A 26,895-nucleotide genomic window follows, 5' to 3' on the forward strand; every position below is an offset into this window, starting at 1 on the left:
GTAAAGGTAAAAATTGCAGCATCAATTGTCGGATTGCACTCGACCATTCATGTCTATGGGTCCATAGAACAACCGTACCACACTTGTATGACAGAATGGAGTACATGGAGATTTTTTTTCTTATACTCGGATCACACTGTAATCAAACTCTGATCAGAGTGTGATTTGCATACTCGGCCCGATTTTCTTGAATGAGAGAAAATCAATCGTGTGACCCTAGCCTGATGACCATTGATTGATCTTATTATGGTATTTTCCACAGGTCCGGGAGTGTGAAGAACCACTGGCATGAAATTTACCACTTTGTTGAAAGTCTTACTGAAAAATTCACAAGGTATGTATGAATAACCTGTGATCATACATAAAGGGTCTACTAGTGATCCACTCACCTCTCCCATCCTCCAATCCCAGTCCGTATTGCTATTGTAATATGGAGAAATGAGGAAATGTGAGACAATGTTGGGCATGTCGGGCTTCCTTTGTTTCTTTAGAGATGGGACTATAGCAGATGGGCTTTAGGTCATGTTAATATCGCAATTTGACACGGATTAGTGGGTATGTGGCTAGGATTTAGCCCTAACCCCCAACACTTTTGGACACTGCTGAAATGGAGGTCACACAGTTCCTCAATAAAGTAAATGGCCATGTTGCAGGTTCCACCCGAATGCTGTTTTTCAAGGTTTCAAACAGAAGCCCCGACAGAGCCACTGACTTATGGTCAAAATGTAGTATGAGCATAGTCCTAACACCTTATTTGCAACCTAGCTGATGAAAATTAACATCTGATCCTGTTACATTTGCCCCTATGTTCCCTTTTATTAGGGTGCTAAGAGCACTTAAAAGGTATGTTCTGACACACATGTGGACATTCAGCCTAGTGGTCCCTTTTGGTATTGCTGCGCTTGCACTTTCACTTTGCACTTGTACTATACTTGCTATGCATAGCCCTAACCGTATATGAAATTCTGACAATTTTTATGGAAAAATTAAAGATTTCCCAATTTCTTATGCATTGGTCTGTCACTTATTTTTGTTTCTATGTGTGTCAACTGTTGTAAAAAGATAAGGCCGATAGTTATTCATAGTTGTATAGGCAGGAGATTTATACAAGTGCTGCTCAATGCTGTTCCCAAGTATCATATCGTGTCCGTTGACCTTTTTATGGCCAGGGGAGTTGGACAAATCATTCAGTATATAGTAACTTCTGAGTGACAAAGGTAGAATGTTTTCCAAGTACCACAATATAGCCACATGGGATCAATTAATCTGTGAGAACGACAGAGCTATTCCAGCTGGAAGAGCACTTTTTTCAGAAATTCTCATCTGACATCACTGTTTTTTTTCACTGTGGAAGGAAGACATGTTTAACTCTTAAGACGCATACATATAATAACGTGCAAATTGCCTCTTCTGAGAAAAAGAGGACTTAAACTCTCTAGCGCCACCTGTTGGAAGTAGCGATCCTACAAGTCACAATCAACCCTTTAACGAGTCATGGAGAGTGCCCCTTAGACCCCCAGAGCCTCTCACCTAGCCAAATCAGTTCTCCTGCTTCGCACTGACGAGGGCCAACAGCCCGAAACACCGTGTCTGCGAATTGAGATACTGATTTGGCTTTTATCCTAAGTCATATTGTACGACTCGTTAAAGAGTTGATTGTGACTTGTAGGATCGCTACTTCCAACAGGTGGCGCTATAGAGTTTAAGTCCTCTTTTTCTCAGAAGAGGCAATTTGCATATTATATTTCCCAGAGGAGCATTCATTGCACGGCGAATAAGCCTCCTTACCTTGACAAGCCAGATATAATAACGTGATCATGTTTTTTGTTATAACTATATTTGTTGAAATGTTTTTTGTTTCTTTTTTAAACTATAGCCAATATTATAGGCAGACATTTCCTGTCTTCTTGTCAGCTTTGTTGTGTAGACTGAGGCAGGATCAGTACAGTGCGAGTTAATGACAGCTGTATTGTACTGATGGAGAAATATAGAAGGCAATATGAGAACAATATTCACTATACTCATAAACAAGGCTCTCAGAAAGAGGCTGTAATAGTACAACCCCTGGCAAAAATTATGGAATCACCGGCCTTGGAGGATGTTCATTCAGTTGTTTAATTTTGTAGAGAAAAAGCAGATCACAGACATGGCACAAAACTAAAGTCATTTTAAATGGCAACTTTCTGGCTTTAAGAAACACTAAAAGAAATCAAGAACAAAAAATGCGGTAGTCAGTAATGGTTACTTTTTTAACCAAGCCTAGGGTAAAAATTTATGAATCACTCAATTCTGAGGAAAAAATTATGGAATCACCCTGTAAATTTTCATACCCAAAAATAACACCTTCTTCAAATTAGATCTGCTCGTTAGTCTGCATCTAAAAAGGAGTGATCACACCTTGGAGAGCTGTAGCACCAAGTGGACTGACATGAATCATCGCTCCAACACGAGAGATGTCAATTGAAACAAAGGAGAGGATTATGAAACTCTTAAAAGAGGGTAAATCATCATGCAATGTTGCAAAAGATGTTGGTTGGTGTCTAAAATCTGGATCAAATACAAACAACATGGGAAGGTTGTTAAAGGAAAACATACTGGTAGACCAAGGAAGACATCAAAGCGTCAAGACCGGAAACTTCAAGCAATATGTCTCCAAAACAGGAGATGCACAACAAAACAAATGAGGAACGAATGGGTGGAAACTGGAGTCAATGTCTGTGACCAAACTGTAAGAAACCACCTAAAGGAAATGGGATTTACATACAGAAAAGCTAAAAGAAAGCCATCATTAACACCTAAACAGAAAAAAAGGTTACAATGGGCTAAGGAAAAGCAATCATGGACTGTGGATGACTGGATGAAAGTCATATTCAGTGATGAATCACAAATCTACATTGGGCAAGATGATGATGCTGGAACTTTTGTTTAGTGCCGTTCCAATGAGATTTATAAAGATGACTGCCTGAAGAGAACATGCACATTTCCACAGTCATTGATGATATGGGGCTGCATGTTGGGTATCCTGTGGCATCCTGCCACAGAGCAAAAATTGTGAAAACATTCCTTGAAAAAAGACACATAAGGTCTATGTCATGGCCGGCAAATAGTCCGGATCTCAATCCAATTGAAAATCTTTGGTGGAAGTTGAAGAAAATGGTCCATGACAAGGCTCTAACCTGCAAAGCTGATCTGGCAACAGCAATCAGAGAAATTTTGAGCCAGATTGATAAAGAGTACCGTTTCACACTCATTAAGTCCATGCCTCAGAGACTGCAAGCTGTTATAAAAGCCAGAGGTGGTGCAACAAAATACTAGTGATGTTTTGGAGTGTTTTTCTGTTTGTTTGCTTTTCATGATTCCATAATTTTTTCCTCAGAATTGAGTGATTCCATAATTTTTCCCCTATGCTTGGTTAAAAAAGTAACCATTACTGACTACCACATTTTTTGTTCTTGATTTTATTACAAAATTAAACAACTGAATGAACATCCTCCAAGGCCAGTGATTCCATAATTTTTGCCAGGGGTTGTATATTTACAATTCTCTGTTAATTAACTGCCACTCTTTGCAGCTGCCATAAAGCAATCGCGTACTATACAGACAATGCCAGAAGGTTGTACCTTTTGATATGGCTGCTCCTGGAAGATTTTATAAAAATGTTGTAAAAAATAGATTCTCATTGACATTCCAATCCAGTAACTACCGTATATACTTTGCAAATTATTGTGTAGTGCAGATTTTGTGCATACCTCATGCATTCACTGGATTTCCCTGATTTTATGAATCTTTGTGTTCGATACAGTCCAATGCTAAGGATGTCCTTCATTGTCTTCTCCTCCCGGGCTACAACCATCATGAAGTTGACTGAGAAAAGGTAAAGCACTGGTGTGATTGCGGAGCAATACATCCATTCATAGACAGTGATATTATAGAATTTTTGGTTGGCAGTGTGAGATTTACTACTACTGGGTTTAATGTTATCCTCCGGTTCTGTGGAACCTAAAGACTGAAATTTGCTTTGATTGATATTTTATTTCACAAAGTAGGAGCCATGCACTTCAGACTTTGTTTATGGGTCAATATTTCTATTAACAGAAGTTCCTCAAGGTGGGGAAACATGGGGTCAAAGTCTTCCAAGTGGTGAAATGCTGTGGGATTTAATATGTTCATTCCTGCCATAATTCTGTTTTGTGTCTTACTAAATTTTTATTGGTGGGTTCCGTTTTCATAAAAATCAATAAAAACGCATCTTGTGCTGATTTTTACCATTCATTGTGGTTGTTTTATGTCCTTCACAGAGAACTTATACGTCTGGGTCTCCAGAAGCTTTATAACGAGGCGCCTGGAGGTGACACTTTTATGCATGAAGGTTTTAAAATGGTAACTTAAGCTGTTTTTTTCACTTAAAACATATAAAATGTGTAGAATCTATCTCATATTAAGACCTAATGCACATATTACATAGCTGGTTAAGGCCTCCTTCAGACGTTCTGGTTATTTCTGTACAGGAAAAGACAGTGCTGGTGAGATCCATGCCCGTGTGTATGCGTGTGACATCCATGTGCAGTCCATGTGTCCATGTTTGCTGTCTGTGTGTTACATCTGTGTGCCATCCACGTGACACGTACCAGCACCTGGGAACAAGCGGTACAGTTCGCTCTGTTCCCAGGCGCCTTCCGTCTGCTGAAGGCAGTTCTCATCATTGTCTCCTGCTCGCATTGAGATCACCGCGACCAGGAAACAATTATTAGTACTTATTATTAGTAATTGTATTCAGGAGCGGGCGTGTACCTCCTATGAAAATAAATTATTACCGTAAATTAAAAAAAGTATGGGTTCCCACGCAATTTTGATAACCTACAGAAGGAAAGCCTACTCCTGGGGGCTGATGTTAATGTTAATTAATAACTAGAGATGGGTGGACACCTGGATGTTCGGGTTCGGCAGCTTTGGCCGAACAGTTACAAAAAGTTAGCGTACCAGAACAGTACCCGGACCCGATCCTGGACCCCATTCACTTGTATGGGGGGCCTGAACATCCAGTGTTTGCCAAGCTGTCATGTGCATGACAGTGCAGCAAACACTGCTTCTGATTGGCGGTGAAATCATCCTCACCAGTCAGAGAGCCGCAGTTCCCACTCTGTCAAAGACAGCGTGAGCACTCAGCTGTGATCGGAGGTTTAAAGCTTACCTCCGGTCACTGGTGTCAGCTGATGAGACTACTGCTCCCATCATCCGACGCCTGCTGCCGCTAATAACAGCGAAAGCAGGAGCAGCTGATGGGAGTAATAATCAGCCGCTCCTGCACTATAAATAAATACATTTTTTTTTAAATGACGTGGGTTCCCTTGTATTTTTGATAACCAGCCAGACAAAACTCACAGCTGGAGGCTGCAACCTTCAGCTGTCAGCTTCAGGGGGGTCCCTACGCCGTATCTTTTAATTATTTAAATAAATAATTTAAAAAACAGCATGGGGTCCCTACATTTTTGACAGCCAGCTTTGCTAAAGCAGATAGCTAGGGGTTGGTATTCTCAGGCTGGAAGGGGCCTTGGATATTGCCCTCCCAGCCTAAAAATAGCAGCTCGTAGCTATCCAGAAAAGGCACATCTATCAGATGCGACAATTCTGGTGCTTTGCCTGGCTCTTCCCACTTGCCCTGTAGCGGTGACAAGTGGGGTTAATATTTGTGGGGTTGATATCACCTTTGCATTTTCCAGTGACATCAAGCCCACAGATTAGTAATGGAGAGGCGTGCATAACACATTTATCCATAATGCAATAGTTGTATGGTAAATAAACACAGAGCCAGAATAAAGCATTTTATTTTAAATAAAACAAAACACACTTTTACTTTTTTATTTAAAAATAACAAACACAGTTAAACTCACCTCACGCCTTATTCCACTGAATCCCTCATCACCTGTAGCAAAACAAAAATAAAAAACAACCATATTCCTCATCTATCCATCGTTCTGTCCCACACTGTAATCCATGTCTGGGGATAAACAGTTTTCAACCTAGACGGTGCCAAGATCCGACCATCCAGGCTGAGAACCACTGGTGACTGAACTGCTGCAAGCGCAGCCTCAGTGACTCTCACGTTGCTAGCATGGATCCCATCGAGGTCATGGCAGTTCAGCCCAGCTGGAAATGCAGCCTCAGTTATCCGAGGTAACATCGATGACTTCACCGCGGTCACTGAGGCTGCCCTCCCAGCAGTCCAGTCACGTGTGGTTCTCAACCTGGTAGGCATCTTGGCACCATCCAGGTTGATAACTGTTTATCCCCAGACATGGATTGCGATATGGGACAGAACAACGGAGAGGTGAGGGATATTGTTTTTTTTTATTTTAGTTTTATTACAAGAGACGAGGGATTCAGTGGAATTAGGTGTTAAGCGAGTATAACTGTGTTTGTTATTTTTAAATAAAAAAGTAAAAGTGTGTTTTGTTTTATTTCAAATAAAAGACTTTATTCTGGCTGTGTGTTTATTTACCATACAACTATAGGTTTAGCAATGGATAGGTGTCTTATACACGCTTCTAGATTACTAATCTATGGGCTTGATGTCACCGAACAATACAAAAGTGACAACAACCCCACAAATATTAACCCCACTTGCCACTGCTACAGGGCAAAGTGCCAGAATTGTTGCAGCTAATAGATGCACCTTTTCTGGGTGGCTGTGGGCTGCTATTTTTAGGCTGAGGGGTCAATATCCATGGCCCCTTACCAACCTGAGAATACCAGCTCCCAGCTCCCAGCTGTCTGCTTTAGCAAGGCTGGTTGTCAAAAATGTGGGGACCCCATGCCTTTTTTTTGATTATTTATTTCCATAATTACAAAATACAGCGTGAAGTCCTCTCTATTCTTGATAACCAGCCTAGCTGAAGCTGACAGCTGACCGTTGCATTCTCCAGCTGTCAATTTTGAGTGGCTGGTTATCAAAAATATAGTTAAACCCACACCATTTTTATGTTTTACTTATTTATTTACAGCGCAGGAGCTGGTTGATGAATACTCCCATCACTTAGGAGTTAGTAATGGAGAGGCGTCTATAGGATGCCTATCCATTACTAACCCCATAGTCATATTGTAAATAAACACACAGCAAGAATAAAGTTGTTTATTTGAAATTATACAAAACACCCTGTTTAACACATTTATTTAAAAATAAAAAACACGGTTATAATCACCTTATAACTCTTGTCCCCTGTAAAAACCAGAAGCTTTCCTACACTTCACTGTGAGCAGCCCGATGAACTGTGGAGATCACCGCAAGCACTAAATTTTCTCACGGTGCTTGTGGTGTAATATGTAATGGCTGGTCTCTGCTCTCCTGATCTTACTACAGAGCTGTGTGTGGGTATAACTGACACACCTGCAGGTTCCTGACAATTTCAGCTTCTATCTCACAGGCAGACAGGGTTGCAATCTACTATATAATTTTCTAAGGGTCACTTCCGTCTTTCTGTCTGTCCTTCTGTCTGTCCTTCTTTCTGTCACGAATATTCATTGGTCGCGGCCTGTCTGTCATGGAATCCAAGTCGCTGATTGGTCTTGCCAGCTGCCTGTCATGGCTGCCGCGACCAATCAGCGACGGCCACAGTCCGATTAGTCCCTCCCTACTCCCCTGCAGTCAGTGCCCGGCGCCCGCTCCATACTCCCCGCAGTCACCGCTCACACAGGGTTAATGCCAGCGGGAACGACCTGCGTTATGCCGTGGGTAACGCACTCCGTTACCGCCGCTATTAACCCTGTGTGACCAAGTTTTTACTATTGATGCTGCCTATGCAGCGTCAATAGTAAAAGGATCTAATGTTAAAAATAATTAAAAAAAAATAAAAAATCATTACATACTCACCTTCTGCTGCCTTTCCTGCCCCTCGCGACGCTCCGGTAACCGCTCCATGCAAGCGGCAGGTTCCGGTGGCAAGGATGGTATGCGACAAGGACCTGCCATGACGTCATGTGACCGCGACCTCATCACAGGTCCTGCGCGCCTGCGCGAGAATGACCTGCCTTGACGTCACGGTCATGTGACCGCGACGTCATCACGGGTCCTGCGCTACCAACCCTGGGACCGGAAGCTGCCGAGTGCATCGCACACAGGCGACATGACTACAAGGGCTCCCTCGGAAGGTGAGTATATGTTTATTTTTTAACCTGTGACATACGTGGCTGGGTAATATACTACGTGACTGGCCAATATACTACGTTGCTGGGCAATATGCTACGTGGCTCTGTGCTGTATACTATGTCGCTGTGCAATATACTATGTGGCTCTGTGCTGTATACTACGTGGCTCTGTGCTGTATACTACGTCACTGGGCAATATACTATGTAACTGGGCAATATACTACGTGGCTGGGCAATATACTACGTCACTGGGCAATATACTACGTGACTGGGCAATATACTATGTGGCTGGGCAATATACTACGTGGCTGGGCAAAAACCACGTGGCTGGGCAATATACTACGTGACTGGGCAATATACTACGTGGCTGGGCAATATACTACGTGACTGGGCAATATACTAAGTGGTTGGGCAATATACTACGTGGGCTGTGGAATATTCTAAGTGGACATGCATATTCTAGAATACCCGATGCGTTAGAATCGGGCCACCATCTAGTAGTGTCATAATACAGTAGAGTTGTGAGAACTGCAGAATGTGTTTGTTATGAGACAAAGTTCAGTTCTACTGTTCTGTGTTAATTACATGTCTCACACTGGTAACGCCTCCATTTATTAAAAACAAGCTCTGGAGGCAGATTCTCAGACAGATCAGTGACCGGCCATAGATCTTAACAGCTCATTCACATATAAGAAAGTTGTGGGTTCTATGGAATAAAGTATCAGATCACAAATATCAAGGTATCAGCTTGAATATATATTGTAGACAGCTTAGGAGGGTTGCTCCTACTGAGATGCCCTGTAACCAGTTTATATTTACTACAAATAAAGTCTCAACATCTCCTAGCATTCACCCAAATTCTATTTTCACACCATAAACATCAAGAAGGCATGAATGGTACTAATTTTAAAAAATGTTTCTAGTTGTTCACTCATCCATTTTGAGATCACGGCTGACACTGAGTATTTTTCACAGGCGAACGAGCAGATCAACCTGGAGAATGGTGGAAGTAAGTTTCTGACATCTTTTATTACTATTATGGTTATACAAAAATACATATAATCAAGAAAAAAAAAAAATATATATATATATATATATATGTATGAACTACCACTGCTACAGACTAATGTCTAGCACTAAAAAGAAAAAAAAACAGCATGTCTGCAGAATAAAAATGCACTTATGCAATTCATGATACAAAAGTATGCATTTCAGAGAGCATTCAGATGTCCATGCAAGTTGGTCCGAGAACGGACCCCAATGCATTGACTGGCCACGGGTCTCCCTACCCAAGTGTGACAGCCTAACGTGTTTCTATGAAGCTATCACGCTTGGGTCGGGAGACCATTGCAGTCTGATCTCGGACCTATTTGTATGGATGTCTGACACAAAAAGAGACCGGAAAATACAAATAAAACAATTAAAAAAGACCCAAAGCCCTACAATGTGCACTAGCTGACAACTAAACATGATTTACATCCCACTATAATACCCATTGTAATGACATAACACAACTGAGAGAAGCCAAGTAGATAAAGAATATGCAGGGTAAGACAAATAGAAGGTAGACCAAGTCCACAGTTATCAAACAATATAAAAAACAAAAGAAGGGTGTTAGATTACATAATGAAAACTATCAAAAAGGAAAAAACATACCCATAATCCTAATTGTAAACTGCAAGCAATGACTTTACTAAATAAACACTTTTTGAACACTGTAAGATAACCCAAACATATAAAATTATTCCTAATATACAGGAGAACGACTGACAGGGAGGTGGTAGGAAGGGGCCACACGCATTTCGACGCTTTCTGTTGCTTCCTCAGAGAACAATTGTAAACTGCAATGACGCTCTCAATAATCACTAATAGTACACCATAAGATTATCCAGACATATAAAATTATTCCTAAGACACATGAGAAGGTCTGACAGGGAGGTGGCATATACTATGGCAATACTATATTAGTATTGGAGATAACTGAAAACGTTATCATTTGTGAGCACAATGGGGAAAAACATGGAATGTTTTTAGGAAGGATGCCCATGCGTTTCGCTACTGGCTGTGGCTTCCTCAGGGGTGAATTGTAAGCTAAAAGCAGTGAGGTATATAATTAACACTTAGTATACAATAATACAGTAGTACACACACTTGGAAATATAGGCTATGTGGTGCTTATTGTAATAGAAGTTAATAACCAAAATAATTAACGGGGTTGTCCGTGTTTGATTTTTTTTATGCTTATTTGCTTCTTGTATGTTAAAGTAAAGAAACGCATCCCCCTTTGCTCCAGGGGCACTTCTCCATGGCTCCAGTCTTTGACAGTGGTGACACTGCAGATGCATCACACATGACCGCTGCAGCCAATTGCTTGTTTCACAGTGATGCCAGAATAGGTTGGTCAAAACCGCTGAGCCCAGTAATTGGCTGCAGCATAATATGTAGTAGGGGTAATAATAATAATATTAGCAAATACCTCTAATTAGAAATGTGGTATGGTTTTTCTGATTTGATATGTCGCTTACCCCATTTGCAGGCATTGCAGTAGTTTAGATATCCTTGGTTACGACAACAAGCAACTAACTGCCACTATATGATTTGTCATAGCCATGAATACCTAAGCTACTGCAATGCCCTGCATATGGGTTGAGCGACATAGTGAATCAGAAGAACTATACTACATTTCTAATTTAGTTATTTGCTAATATTATTATTACATATTGGGATAGGATCTTGGAGATGAGAACACCCCTTTAAGGCTGCTGTGGACCCACAAGGAGATGCAGAAGATAAAAACCGGAAACAAATGGGTTTATCTACGCTGACGTTGAAGAAGAATGAAGAGATGCATTATCCAAATGTAAGCGGTTTATTCGTCAACGCGTTTCAAAGTTTTACAACTTCTTCACTTCATCATGATATCGTGGTTGATCCTGATGAAGAAGTTGTAAAGCTTTGAAATGCGTTGGAATATTAACCCATTTGTTTCCAGTTTTTAGCTTCAAATGTAGTATTATACACATACAATATAAAAAGACAACTATACTTAGAATAATCAAACTAAGCATAAAATACGAACATGTCACTAATCATACTCGAGGCAAAATGGTGTGGACCATATCAGTAATCATGAATTATGCTTGAAACATAGAAATCCAGAAGGAAATGAAATTGGTCTATCTGTCAAATGATGGTTCTGGGGGAACAGTGGAAGCACTGTCACATAGGATGTCCTCCGCCATTATCAATCCAAAATACATGTAAAGTACAGATTTAAAGGGATATTCCACCTTCAAATGACCACTTCAGGGTTGCATGCGCTATCGGTATAGATATATAATATGTAGATCAGACTGATCTATACACTACAATACAGATGTAGTGGAGCTGTTGTTGTCATTCGACACCCGTTATTTATGTGCATGTGTAGCTCATAGATGGGAAATCCTGCTCGCTATCAATAAACATGAACTTCTAAGCGTTAATACATGTAGATATATAGTGAACTACTGTATGATAAGACAAAACAGACATATAATAGAAAGGAGTGTCATTGTCGTGACTGATATTTGCATTTTTATCCTCAGGTAACAGGGCAGCGAGTGTTATCATAGCGCTTACTGATGGAGAACTGCAGCAAAACCAGTTTTACTATGCAGAAAAAGAGGTACATCAGAGACCCTCACACTCTCTCATGTTAGGGTGGTTTCACACTTGCGTTTTTGTCTGCAGCGTTTTTTTTTCAAAAAAACGCATGCGTTTTTTTTTCCTATATTTAACATTGAAAACGCATGCGTTTTTTTGTGTACGCGTTTGGTCGCGTTTTTTGACGCATGCGTTTTTTTACTGCATGCGTTCATTTTCTGAAATGCTACTTGTAGCATTTTTAGAAGCGTTTTTTGGACCAAAAAAAACCGCATGCGTTTTCATGCATTTTTTTTGGGTCAAAAAATACATTGGAGTCAATGGGGACGCATGCGTTTTTTGGTGCATGCGTTTTTTGCGGTAAAAAACGCATGTGTTTTTTTATTAAAAAACCAGAAAACACACTGATATGCCACCCCCCAACATAAAGGTGATAAAGGGAACCTAACCCTACCCCTAACCCTACCCCTAACCCTAACCCTACCCCTAACCCTACCCCTAACCCTACCCCTAACCCTAACCCTAGCCCTATCCCTATCCCTAACCCTAACCCTAAGGGATCCTAACCCTACCCCTAACCCTACCCCTAACCCTAAGGGATCCTAACCCTAACCCTAATCCCTTTATGGTTAGGGTTAGGGGTAAGGGTAGGGTTAGGGTTAGGATCCCTTAGTGTTGGGGTTAGGGGTAGTGTTAGGGGTAGGGTTAGGATCCCTTAGGGTTAGGGTTAGGGGTAGGGTTAGGGGTAGGGTTAGGGTTAGGGGTAGGGTTAGGGTTAGGGTTAGGATCCCTTAGGGTTAGGGGTAGGGTTAGGGGTAGGATCCCTTTAGGGTTAGGGTTAGGATCCCTTAGGGTTAGGGTTAGGGGTAGGGTTAGGGGTAGGATCCCTTTAGGGTTAGGGTTATGATCCCTACCCCTACCCCTACCCCTAACCCTAACTATTTCTGTTTATAGTGGGTTTTTTACTTTATTTTGATGATTGGCAGCTGTCACACATTTCTCAGCATGCATTTAAAAAATGCAAACGCATGTAAAAACGCATGTAAACGCGTCAAAACGCCGCGTTTTTTTCACCACATGCAAAAACGCATGCGTCAAAAAAACGCAGCGTTTACACGCGTTTACATGCGTTTTTTCACCATGCGTTTTTTTGCGTTTTTTACCACAAAAACGCACCCGAAAAAACGCCAATGTGAAACCAGCCTTAGCTGTCCATTTGCATGAGATAACTGACAGCTACTTCTTATAGCTCCTCCATACACATGGAAATGTTCATGTGTTGTCAATGATGGGCAGAGCAGAGAACGTCCGTGCCGCATACCACTGCTTGCCTTCCTGAGAAAATAAGGGTCAGATGTATACATTCACACTGCCTAATCTTTATCTTCCCTGATATTACCTGTCCGAGGAGAGTCACGAGACCCCATATATATTAGCTGACCGATCCCACCAATATTATGTGTGGGGGTCTGTACTACCTCCCACCATCTTACTCCCACTCTCTCACACACCAACTCTCATAGACTCACAGTGTCCTCATCCCTCACACACTATCTCACTCTCTTTCCTCCCTCTCACACAATCTTTCCCTCACTCCTTGTGTAAGAGGGTGACAAGAAAGAGACGATTCCTGAAGGAAACCGTATCAAGGTGGCTGACTTGTGGGAGAAGGTTTTGTGGTCAAAAGGGACAATGAAACCCACTCCTTCACACTCTCTTACTTGCTCCCTCTCTCTCACACTTTCGCCTATGCTTTTACACCCCTTCAGGCCATGTTCACATATTCAGTATTTGGTGAGTTTTTTACCTCAGTATTTGTAAGCCAAAACCAGGAATGGGTGAAAAATACAGAAGTGGTGAGTGTGACGTGTTTCCATTGTACTTTTCCTCTCATTGTTCCTCTCCTGGTTTTGGTTTACAGATACTGAGGTACAGTAAAATACTGAGCAAATACTGAACATATGAACATGGCCTCACATTCCTTCACACTCTCATGCTCTGTCTCTGTCCTCTCACTCTCTGTCTCTTGTCCTCTCTCACTTCTCTCAATCTTCATTTAGCTTTTTTCTACTATCTCCCAATATACTTATAATTTGTCCATCAATGCCAATATATTGCCCAGTAGACACTGAGGAGAAGTGTGGCATGTGGCACCTTAGTGTGGGCATAGTGATGCCACTGGGAATTTTTACTTCATTCCTGTCTCTACTGAACACAAAATATTTTCCCATATGCAAGATCTTTTCTTCAGTAATGGCTTCTTTCTTGCCTCCTTCCCATAGAGGCCAGTGGTATGCAGAATTATGGCTGAGGTGCACCCTGCTTATTTTCAGCTGCAGAACTCTGTAGGTCCTCCTGGTGATTGTGGCTTCTCTTACAAGTCTTCGTTTTGCTCTGATGTTGCGTTTTGAGGGACGGCCTTGTCTAGGTTGTGTTTGGGTGGTGTGATGGAGTTATTATGTGCATTCTATTGACCCAACGTTAATCACCACACTGTCCAAACAGTTGGATGTTATTTTGTAGCTTGTCCCATAAATATGTCTTTACATATTAGGTGAATTTTTCCTAGGTAAAGCTTCTGCAGGACAGGGCTTGAAGACTTATGCAGGAAGCAGTTTTCATTTTTTGAATAAAAATGTTATCTGCGCTTGAATCCACGTTTTGACCCCCTCTGAGGACCCAAACAGTGGGGAAGTGACGGTTACAACGGCCAGAAAAGGATGACCACAATATATAAAAAATGTAGCTCAAAATAAAATGACAAAATTCATAGTGTCTGAAGTGCTACTGGTATTTTAATATCTATTTTAGTTTTCATTTTTTGTTACTATTAATAAATGACGATGAGTTTGCGGATTCTTATAGTTGGGCAGGTGACAAAAAGTAAACAGATGGAATATCCAAAGAGGCATGAGATTGTCAGCGGCACCCATCAAAATTGGCAACCTGTGCTGATAAAGATTGGTCTAAGGTCTTCTTAAGAGGCCAGCATTTATTTAGATAGTTCTGTATAAGATGCCATATGGAGTAACTGAGATGAGTCACTGTATCTGTATGTGTGAATATTGTATTTTATAGGCGGACAGAGCTCGCAGTTTGGGTGCTATTGTTTACTGCGTGGGAGTAAAAGACTTTAATGAAACACAGGTAAGTACAGCTAATATTACTACTATTGCTTGCTACTACTACTATTACTGCAGCTGCTGCTACTACTACTGCTCGTGCTACTACCACCACTACTACTATTACTTCCACTACTGCTACTATTATTAAAGCTGCTACTACTACTGTTACTACTTCTGCTACTACTACTGCTACAGCTGCTACATCTATTGCCACTACTACTGCTCCTGCTATTACTACTACTTACACTACTACTGCTACTACCACTGCTACTACTGCTTCTACCCGCAACTGTGCCACGGGTATATCGCATGCGGAATTGGCATGCGTTTTCCCGCTAAACACTAGCGTTTTACAAGCGTAATTAGCTTGCAGAATGCTAGCGTTTTACAAGCGATCTGTAGCATCGCTTGTAAAACTGATTGACAGGTTGGTCACACTTGTCAAACATAGTGCTTGACAAGTGTGACCAACTTTTTACTATTGATGCTGCCTGTGCAGCATCAATAGTAAAAAGATAGAATGTTGAAAATAATAAAAAATCGTGATAGTCTCACCTTCTGGCGATCCCCGCAGCCTTCCCGCTCCTCGCGATGCTCCCGGAAGCTTCCGTTCCCAGTGATGCCTTGCGGCAATGACCCCAGATGACATAGCGGTCTCGCGATGAGCACAAAAATTGTGGATTGCATTCTAGTAATAGGATGCTTAATGTATGTGTTTTTTTTTGCAGTTTTATCGTGTTTTTATAGCAAAAAAACGCAAAAAATCTTGAACGTGTGCACACAGCCTAAAAGAGTTATTTTAAAGATTTATTTGAAATCTTATTATGCAATATTAAACTTGTCCACTACTGCCCAGTCTCACTGGGGAGTGCACTATTCAGTGGCCCTGTGGTTACTTTATACCCTATTTGCTTGCATCTGTTAATACCCTGTTTGCCCATTAATTTTCATTGACTCCAACTTCTCTTAACCCCTCAGTACCTGGATTTCTATCTTTGTAATTAATGACCATTAGCCTCGTGACTGTCCCCTTGCCCTTGAGGTGAAAAGGATTCTGGTTTCCTATGGGAAGACAATACTTTTTATATAAATCTATCCCTAATAGTAATGATGTGACACCCAATAAAACATCACTCAATCCCATATTTTACCTAGCGATGTGACTTTATATGCAGCATTTGTAAGAGCTGGCCTTGCGCCCTTTCTTAAATTAGATGTAACATTTGTAGAAGTGACAGGGTGCTAGCTTCTCTTCGCCACAAAACCCCTACGACTATGCTTCCATATACAGTTTGTTGCACATTTCGACTCCCTTTGGTTTCCGCTGCAGGAGTCCCCTTGCTGCTCATTTGTTCCCATCTTGTATGATGTGCTTTCATTCCACGTTACATTAAATAGATCCTCAAGTCTGAATCCATGATCTGAAGCAGAGGGACAGACGGCCGAGGGCAGTGAGGCAGATTTACATGGACACAGACAGGATGGAAGCAGCCAGGCTGTCATAAGCAGATATGTGCAGCAGGGACACTGAGGGCAGGATCTGGTTATAAATATGATTGGGCTATAGCGCTAATGCCACTGCATCATCCACAATTATTATTACACGTGTGCGGAAACACTAGATGGTCACTTTAGTGTGCACGTCCTGGGGGGCTCACTAAGTAAGATCACTGAAACCTAAGTAGATCAAGTTTTTGTTTTTGCAGTGAAAGTTCTACTTTCTCCTTTCATTGTATTTTCCCAAAAGATCTTTTAATCTCTCACCAGGTTTTCGCTACCCCATCTAAGAACAGTATAATGTGGGAGCAGAGACACTGATTCCAGCAATGTATCACTTACTGGGCTGCTTGCTGCAGTTTTGATTAGAACCAGTTTTATCTGACACAGATCTACTAGCTCTCCAAGTGCTGAGTTCTGTATAACCCCATCCACACCATTGATTGACTGCTTTCTGTATACACTGTGCATAAGCAGAAAGCTGCCAATCAGTGGAGGGGGCGGGGTTATACAGGTCATGTATATGGAGGACTACATAGCAGCAGGTTTAATAGTTCTCTAGTGACGATAATATCCTACTGATAAAAAAGTGATTTTATCAAAACTACAACCTGTGGTCCACTAAGTTGCATATCACTGGAACCAGGGTCTCTGTCTCTACATTATGCTGCTTTCAGATTAAGTGGCAAAAACCTGGTGATAGGTTCCCTTTAAATATGCATTTTTTTAAAATCTGATGTGAATGTTGCTGTTCTGAATCTGGCTTTGTTTTTTTGTTATTTCTGTGCATCTCCATTCTTGAGATATGTCCTTCTCTTCACTGTATATTTAAAGGGGTTGTCTGTTCCAAATTGATAAGTCTGCAGTCACACAGAGTGACTGCAGACTTATCAATTTGGACCAGACAACCCCTTTAAATGATTCCCCTCAGCACACACACTGAGACCTTCTGGGGTTCATTGGTTTCTGAGCTGGGACCGGAGGGTATGTCTGCGTTATACATACTCCCGGCTAGAGTCAGTCCGGTTGGTGTGGCCTCCCTCCATACACTTGTGCCCAAATAGTGATGAAACCATCCAATGGACGTGGCCGACTAGAGGGTGCGAATTAGCTCCTGACCGGGAGTATGTATAACGCACATACCCTCCGGTCCCGGCTCAGAAACTGGTGAATCCTTGAAGCCCGCAGTGTGTGCTCAGGGGGGATTCATATGTCTGCAGTCACACAGAGTGACTGCGGACATATCAATTTAGACCGGACAACCTCTTCAAGTCTAATCTTTAGCGCTGTGGGGGGTGGTCCTCAAGAAGACTGCCATAGAGATTTGAGCATCACGCCCACTTGACTCAAGAGACTATATATATATATATGTGTATATATATATATATATATATATATATATATATATATATATACTAGATGGCAGCCCGATTCTAAAGAATCGGGAGTCTAGAATCCATATATACTTTATTTATTCAAATGTAAGAATAATACAATTAATAAATAATAGTAACAAAGAACAAAAAATGGCTGCACTTACCAGCTCTTGACAATTCTTGTTATTTAAGAAATTGCTGGGCAATAATGGACAATGTCCTTATGTGGCAAATAATAGAGCAATATACCCAATGTGGCAAAGAAGAGGTTAATAAACGGCAGTCTCTCAGTATAACAGTCAGTGAATAATAGGCAGTATATGGAGAAAACACCAAACAAAAGTTCAAAATTGGTGTGAAAATGTCACTGAACCACTTCACAACTAAATATATATAGTTTTGGTAAATGGTATTATCATTTTTTTGACGAAATTCGGCAGGAGCTTGAAGAGCAACGTCACTGGGCCCGCCTCCACGCAGTAGAAACTTGCTGTGAGGTAAAAATTCAAAAATCACACCACAATGGCGGGCGGAGTGTGTCACAGTACGGCACGTTTCTGATTGGTCGCTCGCAGCAGGCGGCAACCAATCAGACACTGGACACTGTTGACGTCACTTATCTCCGGACATTAGCTCCGGACATTAGCTCCGGACATTAGCTCCAGACAGGAAGTTGGCACAAATTGCAGGAAGTAGTATTCTAGGCAATTATATATTAGATATGGAAAAGAGGCCCATATCTCAGGAATGGAGAGGAGCAAGAACAAAAGACCAACAATTCCAGATCCAGGAAAATAGTGAGTGAATATGTAGAAAAAGAATTGTAATTTTCATTAACAAGGTCTGAATGAGGTCTCCGTCTGTCCCACAGCTCTCCACCATTGCCGACACCCTCGACCATGTGTTCCCAGTGACTGGTGGATTCCAGGCTCTACATGGAGTCATTGACTCAGTGAGTATACCTTTCTATACGCTGTCAGTAACATATCTAGAAATGACTGACCCCCAAAGCAAATCACCTGCAGAACTCAAATAATGATAGGAATGACCAAGGTAGTGTACTATCATGATAAGTAGACATATACCTGGAAGTATACATAGAAAATTACAGAGTAAGTACTGTATATAAAAAACACAGACATATCCAACGGACAGTGTGCAGATCCAAGCTGTATGTCATTATCAAGAAAAGTCCATAGATATAAAGTAGCCAACAACTCGTCCAGATAGGGAAAAATAAGGAAAAACAGCAATTTATTGGATCATTAGAAAAAGATCTGCAGAGAACTTTCCTACGTGTTTCGCACCATGATGTTCTGTCTATACTATGATCATCATTATTCGAAACACGTAGGAAAGTTCCTGGGAAATCTTCGTCTACTAAGCTTTTATAATCTAACTTGTTGTTTTCTTGTGTTTCCCTTTCTGGGCGAGTTAGCAGATACTTCATATATACAGACTTTATCTGGAAGTATACACATTGTGATATCTGCGCTGGAAGAGTCGACTCTTCACTGTTGACGTTGACACTGGCGTTTTGCGTGTACTACTTAATGAAGCTGCCAGTTGAGGACCTGTGAGGCGTCAATTTCTCAAACTACAGACTCTAATGTACTTGTCTTGTTGCTCAGTTGTGCAGTGGGGCCTCACACTTCTCTTTCTACTCTGGTTAGAGCCTGTCTGTGCTCTCCCCTGAAGAGAGTAGTACGCACCATTGTAGGAAATCTTCAGTTTCCTGGCAATTTCTCACATGGAATAGTCTTTATTTCTAAGAACAAGAATAGACTGTCGAGTTTCACATGAAAGTTCTTTTTTTTGTGTCCATTTTGAGAGTTTAGTGGAACCAAATGTAATGCTCCAGATTCTCAACTAGCTGAAAGGAAGGTCAGGTTTATAGGTTCTCTAATCAGCCAAACTGTTTTCAGCTGTGCTAACATGCTTACACAAGGGTTTTCAAGGTTTAGTAGTATAGTATATATATATACTAGATGGTGGCCAGATTCTAACCCATCGGGTATTCTAGAATATGCATGCCCACGTAGTATATTGCACAGCCCACGTAGTATATTGCACAGCCCACGTAGTATATTGAAAAAAACCTAAAGCAAACAAGGATACCTAAAATATAACTTTTATTAATTTACACTAAAAAATGCTCTTTCCATAGACTATAAAAAATAATAAAGACAACGTATAATTATGTACCTGTAGGGTCCTAGGGAGTACCTACACTGAGTCCTACCTGGCAGTGGAGGTTGGCACCCTAAGTTACTGTGGTAGGCGCCCCCACTCAACGTCGACTTACCCTAGTGAATTCCTAGAAAACCCTAAATAAGGAACCCTAGGAAAAACCCTAGAAAATCCCTATCGGAAAAAATCCTGCCTGGCAGTGGGGGTAGGCACCCTAATGTGAAGCGGTAGTCGCCCCCACTCCGCGTCGACTGACCCTAGAAACCCTAAAGAGTCCCTAAATAGGGATAGAATAAAGAAAATGTCCCAAAAACAAACCCAAACACCCAAAAAAAAGGAAGAATACCTAAAGCAAATAACAAAAATATAACAAAAAAATTAGAAAAATATATAAGAAAAAAGAATATACAATGAATCTTTGCTATTGCGTAAATATGCATATGTTTTGTATGATAGGCAATTATACATGTAGCAGTTTCTGCCTGCAAGAGATTCCAGAAAATAGGGTGAATGAGGCAATACTAATATTGTCCAGAATAAATAAATGCGATTTTCTGGGTTAAGGAGTATAATGATTTAGATTACTCAAATACTACAATATATAGACATGGTCACCCGATAAGCAAAAGGTCAACCATATAGTATAATACCATCAAAAAACTTCAGTTAGACAATGAAGTACAGCAATCAGAAAACTAAATATATAACTCCTACCGCCCAAAGAAAAAATAATAAAAATGCTTGATAGATATTACAGGTTCATCATATTGAAACAGTGCTTAGGACAAGTACAAAAAGATCGCTCATAGTACTGTTGCTGTTTCAGTACATATTTCAAAATGACAAGTCCACCATAACCCACCAATCTGAGGCCCCCACAGGAGCAATAAGCAGTATAACAGGACACAATGATCCCCCTCATATGACAGCAAAAAAAAAAAGATGAGAGCATTAATACTCATCTACAGGTCCGTGGTGGGTGTACAGCATTGTCAGATGAATCCAGATATCACATCAAGCAAAAGACAGCAGTCTCCCCGACCAATGCCCGACGCGTTTCCCCCCCATATAGATGTAACGGGGGTTCATCAGGGGTTTTGTAGCCGCAAAAAAGAAAAAGATAAGAGCCCAGCCACGTAGTATATTGCCCAGCCATGTAGTATATTGCCCAGCCACATGGTATATTGCCCAGCCACGTAGTATATTGCCCAGCCACATAGTATATTGGCCAGTCACGTAGCATATTGCCCAGTCACGTAGCATATTGCCAGCCACGTAGCATATTGCCCAGTCACGTAGCATATTGCCCAGTGACGTAGTATATTGCCCAGCCACGTACTATATTGCCCAGTCACGTAGTATATTGCCCTGCCACATAGTATATTGCCCAGCCACGTAGTATATTGCCCAGTCACGTAGTATATTGCCCAGTCACGTAGTTTACTGCCCAGTCACGTATATTGCCCAGCCACGTAGTATATTGCCGAGTCACATAGTATATTGATCAGTGACGTAGTATATTGCCCAGTGACGTAGTATACAGCACAGAGCCACGTAGTATATTGCACAGCGACAAAGTATACAGCAGAGAGCCACGTAGTATATTGCCCAGCTACGTAGTATATTGCCCAGTCACGTAGTATATTGCCCAGTCACGTAGTATATTGCCCGGCCACGTAGTATACTGCCCAGCCACGTAGTATATTGCCCAGCCACGTAGTATATTGCCGAGTCACGTAGTATATTGCCCAGCCACGTAGTATATTGACCAGTGACGTAGTATATTGCCCAGTGACGTAGTATACAGCACAGAGCCACGTAGTATATTGCACAGCGACATAGTATACAGCAAAGAGCCACGTAGTATATTGCCCAACCACGTAGTATACTGCCCAGTCATGTAGTATATTGCCCAGCTACGTAGTATATTGCCCAGCCACGTATGTCACAGGTTAAAAAATAAAAAATAAACATATACTCACCTTCTAAGGGAGCCCTTGTAGTCCTGTCGCCTGTTTGCGGTGCACTCGGCAGCTACCAGTCCCAGAGTTGGTAGCGCAGGTCCTTCTCGCGCAGGCGCGCAGGACCTGTGATAAGGTCGCGGTCACATGACCGTGACGTCATGGCAGGTCCTTGTCGCATACCATCCTTGCCACCGGAACCTGCCGCTTGCAGGGAGCGGTTACTGGAGCGTCACGAGGAGCGGGAAAGGCGGCGGAAGGTGAGTATATAATGATTTTTTATTTTTTTAATTATTTTTAACATTAGTTCCTTTTACTATTGACTCTACATAGGCAGCATCAATAGTAAAAACTTGGTCACACAGAGTTAATAGCGGCGGTAACAGAGTGAGGTACCCGCGGCATAACGCGGTCCGTTACCGCTGGCATTAACCCTGTGTGAGCGGTGACTGCGGGGAGTATAGAGCGGGCGCTGGGCACTGACTGCAGGGGAGTAGGGAGGGACTAATCGGACTGTGGCCGGCGCTGATTGGTCGCGGCAGCCATGACAGGCAGCTGGCAAGACCAATCAGCGACTTGGATTCCATGACAGACAGAGGCCGCGACCAATGAATATCCGTGACAGAAAGATGGACAGACAGAAGGAAAGGCGGAAGTGACCCTTAGACAATTATAAAGTAGATGAATTAGAGAAATTGTGTGTTATAGGTTTGAAAAGGTTAGTCAAAAGATTGCACCATGTCGCATTTTAGGTTCTGATTCACACTAACACTCAACAAGAGATCCATTTCCATGACTTTTGGAGACCACATCCCTGACAAGGTTCTCACCACCCATCTATAATGAAAATGAGAACTATCCAGGAAGATCTTTTAACAGAGGCCCTATAGCAGCACATGGCCTGCGTTAAAGGGTTTTTCTGATTTTATAGTAACCCTTTTTCGACCAGATGCAGCTTGTTTAAAAAGAAAAAAACGAAATCACATTATTTTATTCACCCGTGCCAGGTCCAGAGCTGCTCCAAGTGTCTGCGACAGTGACATCAGGTCGGCAGTGCTGAAGTCAATAAGTGAATTTAGCGTTTCTGCCTGAGTAGACGGCACAAGCCGCTCACAGCCGCTGAGATCACTGTTGACAGACATTAGGAGCAGCAGTCACAGTGCTGGACCTGAGGAGGGTGAGTAAAGCTAGATTTTAAGAAACTGCTGCTGGGGAACCAGGGTTTTCCAAAACCAGAAAACCCAGTTAATGGCACCTACAGACCCAGAAGTTAGAAACTGTGATACCTAACTATTGGTTTCAGGAGGGACACCTGCTCTGAGATAGAAGCAATTTGGACCATGGTTCTGTCATACATACTGTACTACAGTCATCATGGTGTATTATGTAGGATATTACATATACGTGACCATATTCATTGCTTTGTCTTCAGCCCCTGAGGGGGAGAAAGGTCTGAATTGTTGGCAAGTATAAGCAGTAATGGCTAAGCAATATTTTTCTACGACTTAATATTAGCCGCCAGGGGCTAAACAGAGAACTGCTTCTTCTTTCAGATCTTGAAGAAATTCTGCATTGAAATCCTGGCTGCTGAGCCATCCAGTGTCTGCGCTGGGGGTGAGTGCATCATTACCACAGGAATGGAAAGCCTTGGATGGCAAAAAAGAAATTAGAATATTTTAAAGTGGCCTTGGCAGATCAATGCTACTTTTTTTGCAGAGTGTATTAGTCAGTCAGGAGGCTTTCTGATTATCTTCAAGCATGACCAAGAAAAATCGCTTCCTTTACTGGATCACTATCCATGCTATGTTCGCCACTAAGTTTTGCTGCGTAATCTGAGTGTACTATAAAGTGTGTGAAGAGAGCCTTATTACAGGGGCGTGTCACTTATTGGGCTTTGTTTTGCTGTTTCAATACAATCAGTGTTTTATCAGCAAGAATTTATTACTAGAGGACAACTGCCCTCATGCATCCTAGTCCAACCACTCCCCCACCACTGACTAGCAGCTTTCTGGCATTATGAAGTGCACACAGAAACCTGTGGTATTAGTGAGGTCAATCACAGATCAACGGCTGAGCTCTGCTAGATCTGCTGCAGAGAAAACTGTTACTCTGTCATAACTGCTGGAGTAAACTAAGTGATTAATTGCTGGAATAAGGTTCTCTGCCCCTACATCATGATGCTCTCAGATTACATAGCACAAACCTACTGAAAGATTCCTTTTAGCCCTTACAATAGGCTGATACTTTGTAGACATCTCTTCTTAGTTTGAGCTGTGTACATGATCTCAGGGTCAGCTATCATGTTAGATCATCAGAGGGCTGGGTTACAATAAAAAGTAATACCAGTATTACACCATTTGGGAGATATGACAAGATATAGGCAACAGAATGCTGTATTTAGAAATTTTTGAGCTCCCAAAACTACCAGTTCCTATTATTGTACCACCTCGCACTCCATCTTGTATATGCGAGCTGTGGAGACACGAGAATCAGTGGGTGCTCTGGTCCGCTGGCCTGGCTGTCTATAGAAAGACCATGTGGACCAGAGCTCATCCTACTGAAATCTAGTACTCCTTTCACATGGGCAGATACTACTCAGATGTCACAGAGTGAGGGTAAGACACTGAGGTAATACTTTATTGAATCACCAACAGTCAACAACTTATAGTACAGTCCCAGCAAATTCACAAGATGGTGCAAATAACAGAGTCTCACCTTTCCACTGGCTCCCCGGGAATTAGAACATCTGTGACTTTGGGGCTAGCAGGGCCAACTACCCCAACCAGTGGCACCCCACTTTTGGCAGGCATCCACAGAGAGGAGGTAGCAGCAAGTTTAGGAACCTGACAGAATACATTGAGGTATGTGGCCAGGTGACCTGATTGTCGCAACCTGGGTTCTTCAAATGTCTTTGAGGGTGCAGTGATGGTCAATGAAGCAGATATGTATTCCTTCAGCTGGTGCCATGGTTTCTTGGCTGCTATCTTGTAGAGTCTCACTGGAAACAGAGGCAAATCCCACATTTATATCCCACAGTACATTTTTTCACAGGATTGTCAGAAGGTGTTAGGAGGTAATCCCTCATTGTTCAATTGTTCAACTAACCTGCAGGGCTGGTACAATGGGTAATCAGCAAGCATTCACTTATTAACAAACATTGATTATCAATTAACCTGCGTCTTTGTCCTCCAAGGTTTATCAGAATAGTAAACTGCAGGGCTGATACATTAGGTAATCAGCAGGTATTCTACAAATCAACATACAACAAGAGTCAATATGTAGACTCATATCAACAGTGGCTCATGTCTCTTGACCTACTGAATAATACATCTGGCATAATTAAGAATAATGTCACATGAACATACAAGTCTTAGAAAGCTAAATCCATCCACACTTTTATATATTATATCTGTTGCTGAATTCCTGAGAAATCAGAATTTTCATTCATATTCAGATGAGGTGTAGAGATGAGCGGTGTTCAAGTCGAACTGTTCGCCAATTTCAAATTCGAGCTGTTTTGAGCGGTGTTCGAGTTGTTCGACGAACTTGGACAATTTGCTTAAAATTCGGCTGTTCGAGTTTCTGTTCAATAACTGTTTGTTCACCAAAAGCCTAACTTGATTTGCACATTAAAACTGCTTATCATTGTTAATGGACTGTTTCAGTGTATAGTGGGCAAGGGGGGGGGGGGTGGGCAGGGGATAGATCTGTGCTGAAATAATGCCGATCTCCATTTTTTTTTCTTTCCCGCATTTACAGTGGGGCGGTGCAGTCTCTCAACCTATCAGCAGTGCACACACACACACAGCTAAGTGCATGTGATGCACACAAGCAAGAGCATGTGTCATTGGCTGTGTATGTCACATGTCCTTGCCCTATAAGAACCAGCCATTTTCCCCGTCGCCACCTTTTGCTCACTGCTGCAGCTTAGTTTTAGACGGCACCGCTGCTGCTGTGGACGCTATACAGACTAAGTCTTTTTTGGGAGCGAATTTTCTGAGAGATAGGTTTAGGGAATCGGGACTAGTTGTAATATCAGCCTTTTTCAGGGTAGGTTACAGCAGTTCATAGCACTTTTTGCCAGGCAGGTCTGTGCCAGTGCTGTGCAAGTGTTTGTCACAGCATTTGGTGTAATCTAGCTCAGCCAATCCTTTTGGGCTAGTAGCATTGTCTGGTAGTCATCTGAGTAGCCCGCCTGTGAAGCTGGCTACACCGCCTGTGAATCTAAATTTTTACTACATCTAACCCAGGAAATCGTTTTGGGCTTAGTAGCAGTGTCTGCACGTCAGCGGAGTAGCCCGCCTGTGAAGCTAGCTACACCGCCTGTGTATGTAAATTTTTACTGCATCTAGCCCAGGAAATCCTTTTGGGCCTAGTAGCAATTTCTGCTACTCAGCAGAGTACCCCACCCATGAAGCAAAGCTACACCGCCTTCTTCCTTTCTCAGTCTAACCCCTCGGCTCTGGGGTGTCCGCTCTCCCTCCAGCTCTCTCCTACTCACTGGTGGACTACCGCGTGTATTCACACTGTGGCGAATCTTTTGGGCCCAGGCATAAGAAGTCGTCGAGGTAATGGATAATATGTTTTCAAAATTTTCGCTTTAATTATTGTATTGTTAACGTTGTTACTTATGTCTGTTGTGTTTGATACTGTTAAACTGTAAAGCGCTGCAGAATATGTTGGCGCTATATAAATAAAGATTATTATTATTATTATTATATGTTCCCCCTTAGAAAAGTCCATGACAACCCATTCGAGGAAGCAACTAAACGCCTCAAATAGTGAACAGGATATAGAGCACCCCATGGGCAAACAGCGGTCTATGTAGTATGCTCCTTCACAGAAGCAGCCCAATAGGCGGACACTATTCGGAGGCACAGGTAGTAACCGTAACGCCCCCTCAATGTCTGTTTTGGCCATTAGGGTGCCCCTTCCCAACTTCTTGACCCACCTTATTGC

General features: G+C 42.0%; 1 protein-coding gene across 1 annotated transcript in view; it reads left to right on the top strand.

Moving 5' to 3' along the window:
- The first annotated feature begins 256 nt into the window (after nucleotides 1-256).
- The window catches only part of LOC138638501 (anthrax toxin receptor 1-like), a 69,495-nt gene continuing 42,856 nt past the window's right edge, over nucleotides 257-26,895 (top strand). The window contains exons 1-8 of the mRNA XM_069727852.1: nucleotides 257-334; nucleotides 3,803-3,874; nucleotides 4,299-4,380; nucleotides 9,118-9,151; nucleotides 11,730-11,809; nucleotides 14,866-14,934; nucleotides 18,657-18,737; nucleotides 23,490-23,550. Of these exons, the coding sequence (XP_069583953.1) occupies nucleotides 3,807-3,874; nucleotides 4,299-4,380; nucleotides 9,118-9,151; nucleotides 11,730-11,809; nucleotides 14,866-14,934; nucleotides 18,657-18,737; nucleotides 23,490-23,550 (475 nt within the window). The 5' untranslated portion in view covers nucleotides 257-334; nucleotides 3,803-3,806. The remainder of the gene's footprint in view (nucleotides 335-3,802; nucleotides 3,875-4,298; nucleotides 4,381-9,117; nucleotides 9,152-11,729; nucleotides 11,810-14,865; nucleotides 14,935-18,656; nucleotides 18,738-23,489; nucleotides 23,551-26,895) is intronic.

The sequence above is a fragment of the Ranitomeya imitator genome, chromosome 1 (assembly GCF_032444005.1).
Source record: "Ranitomeya imitator isolate aRanImi1 chromosome 1, aRanImi1.pri, whole genome shotgun sequence".
Classification (NCBI taxonomy): Eukaryota; Metazoa; Chordata; class Amphibia; order Anura; family Dendrobatidae; genus Ranitomeya; species Ranitomeya imitator.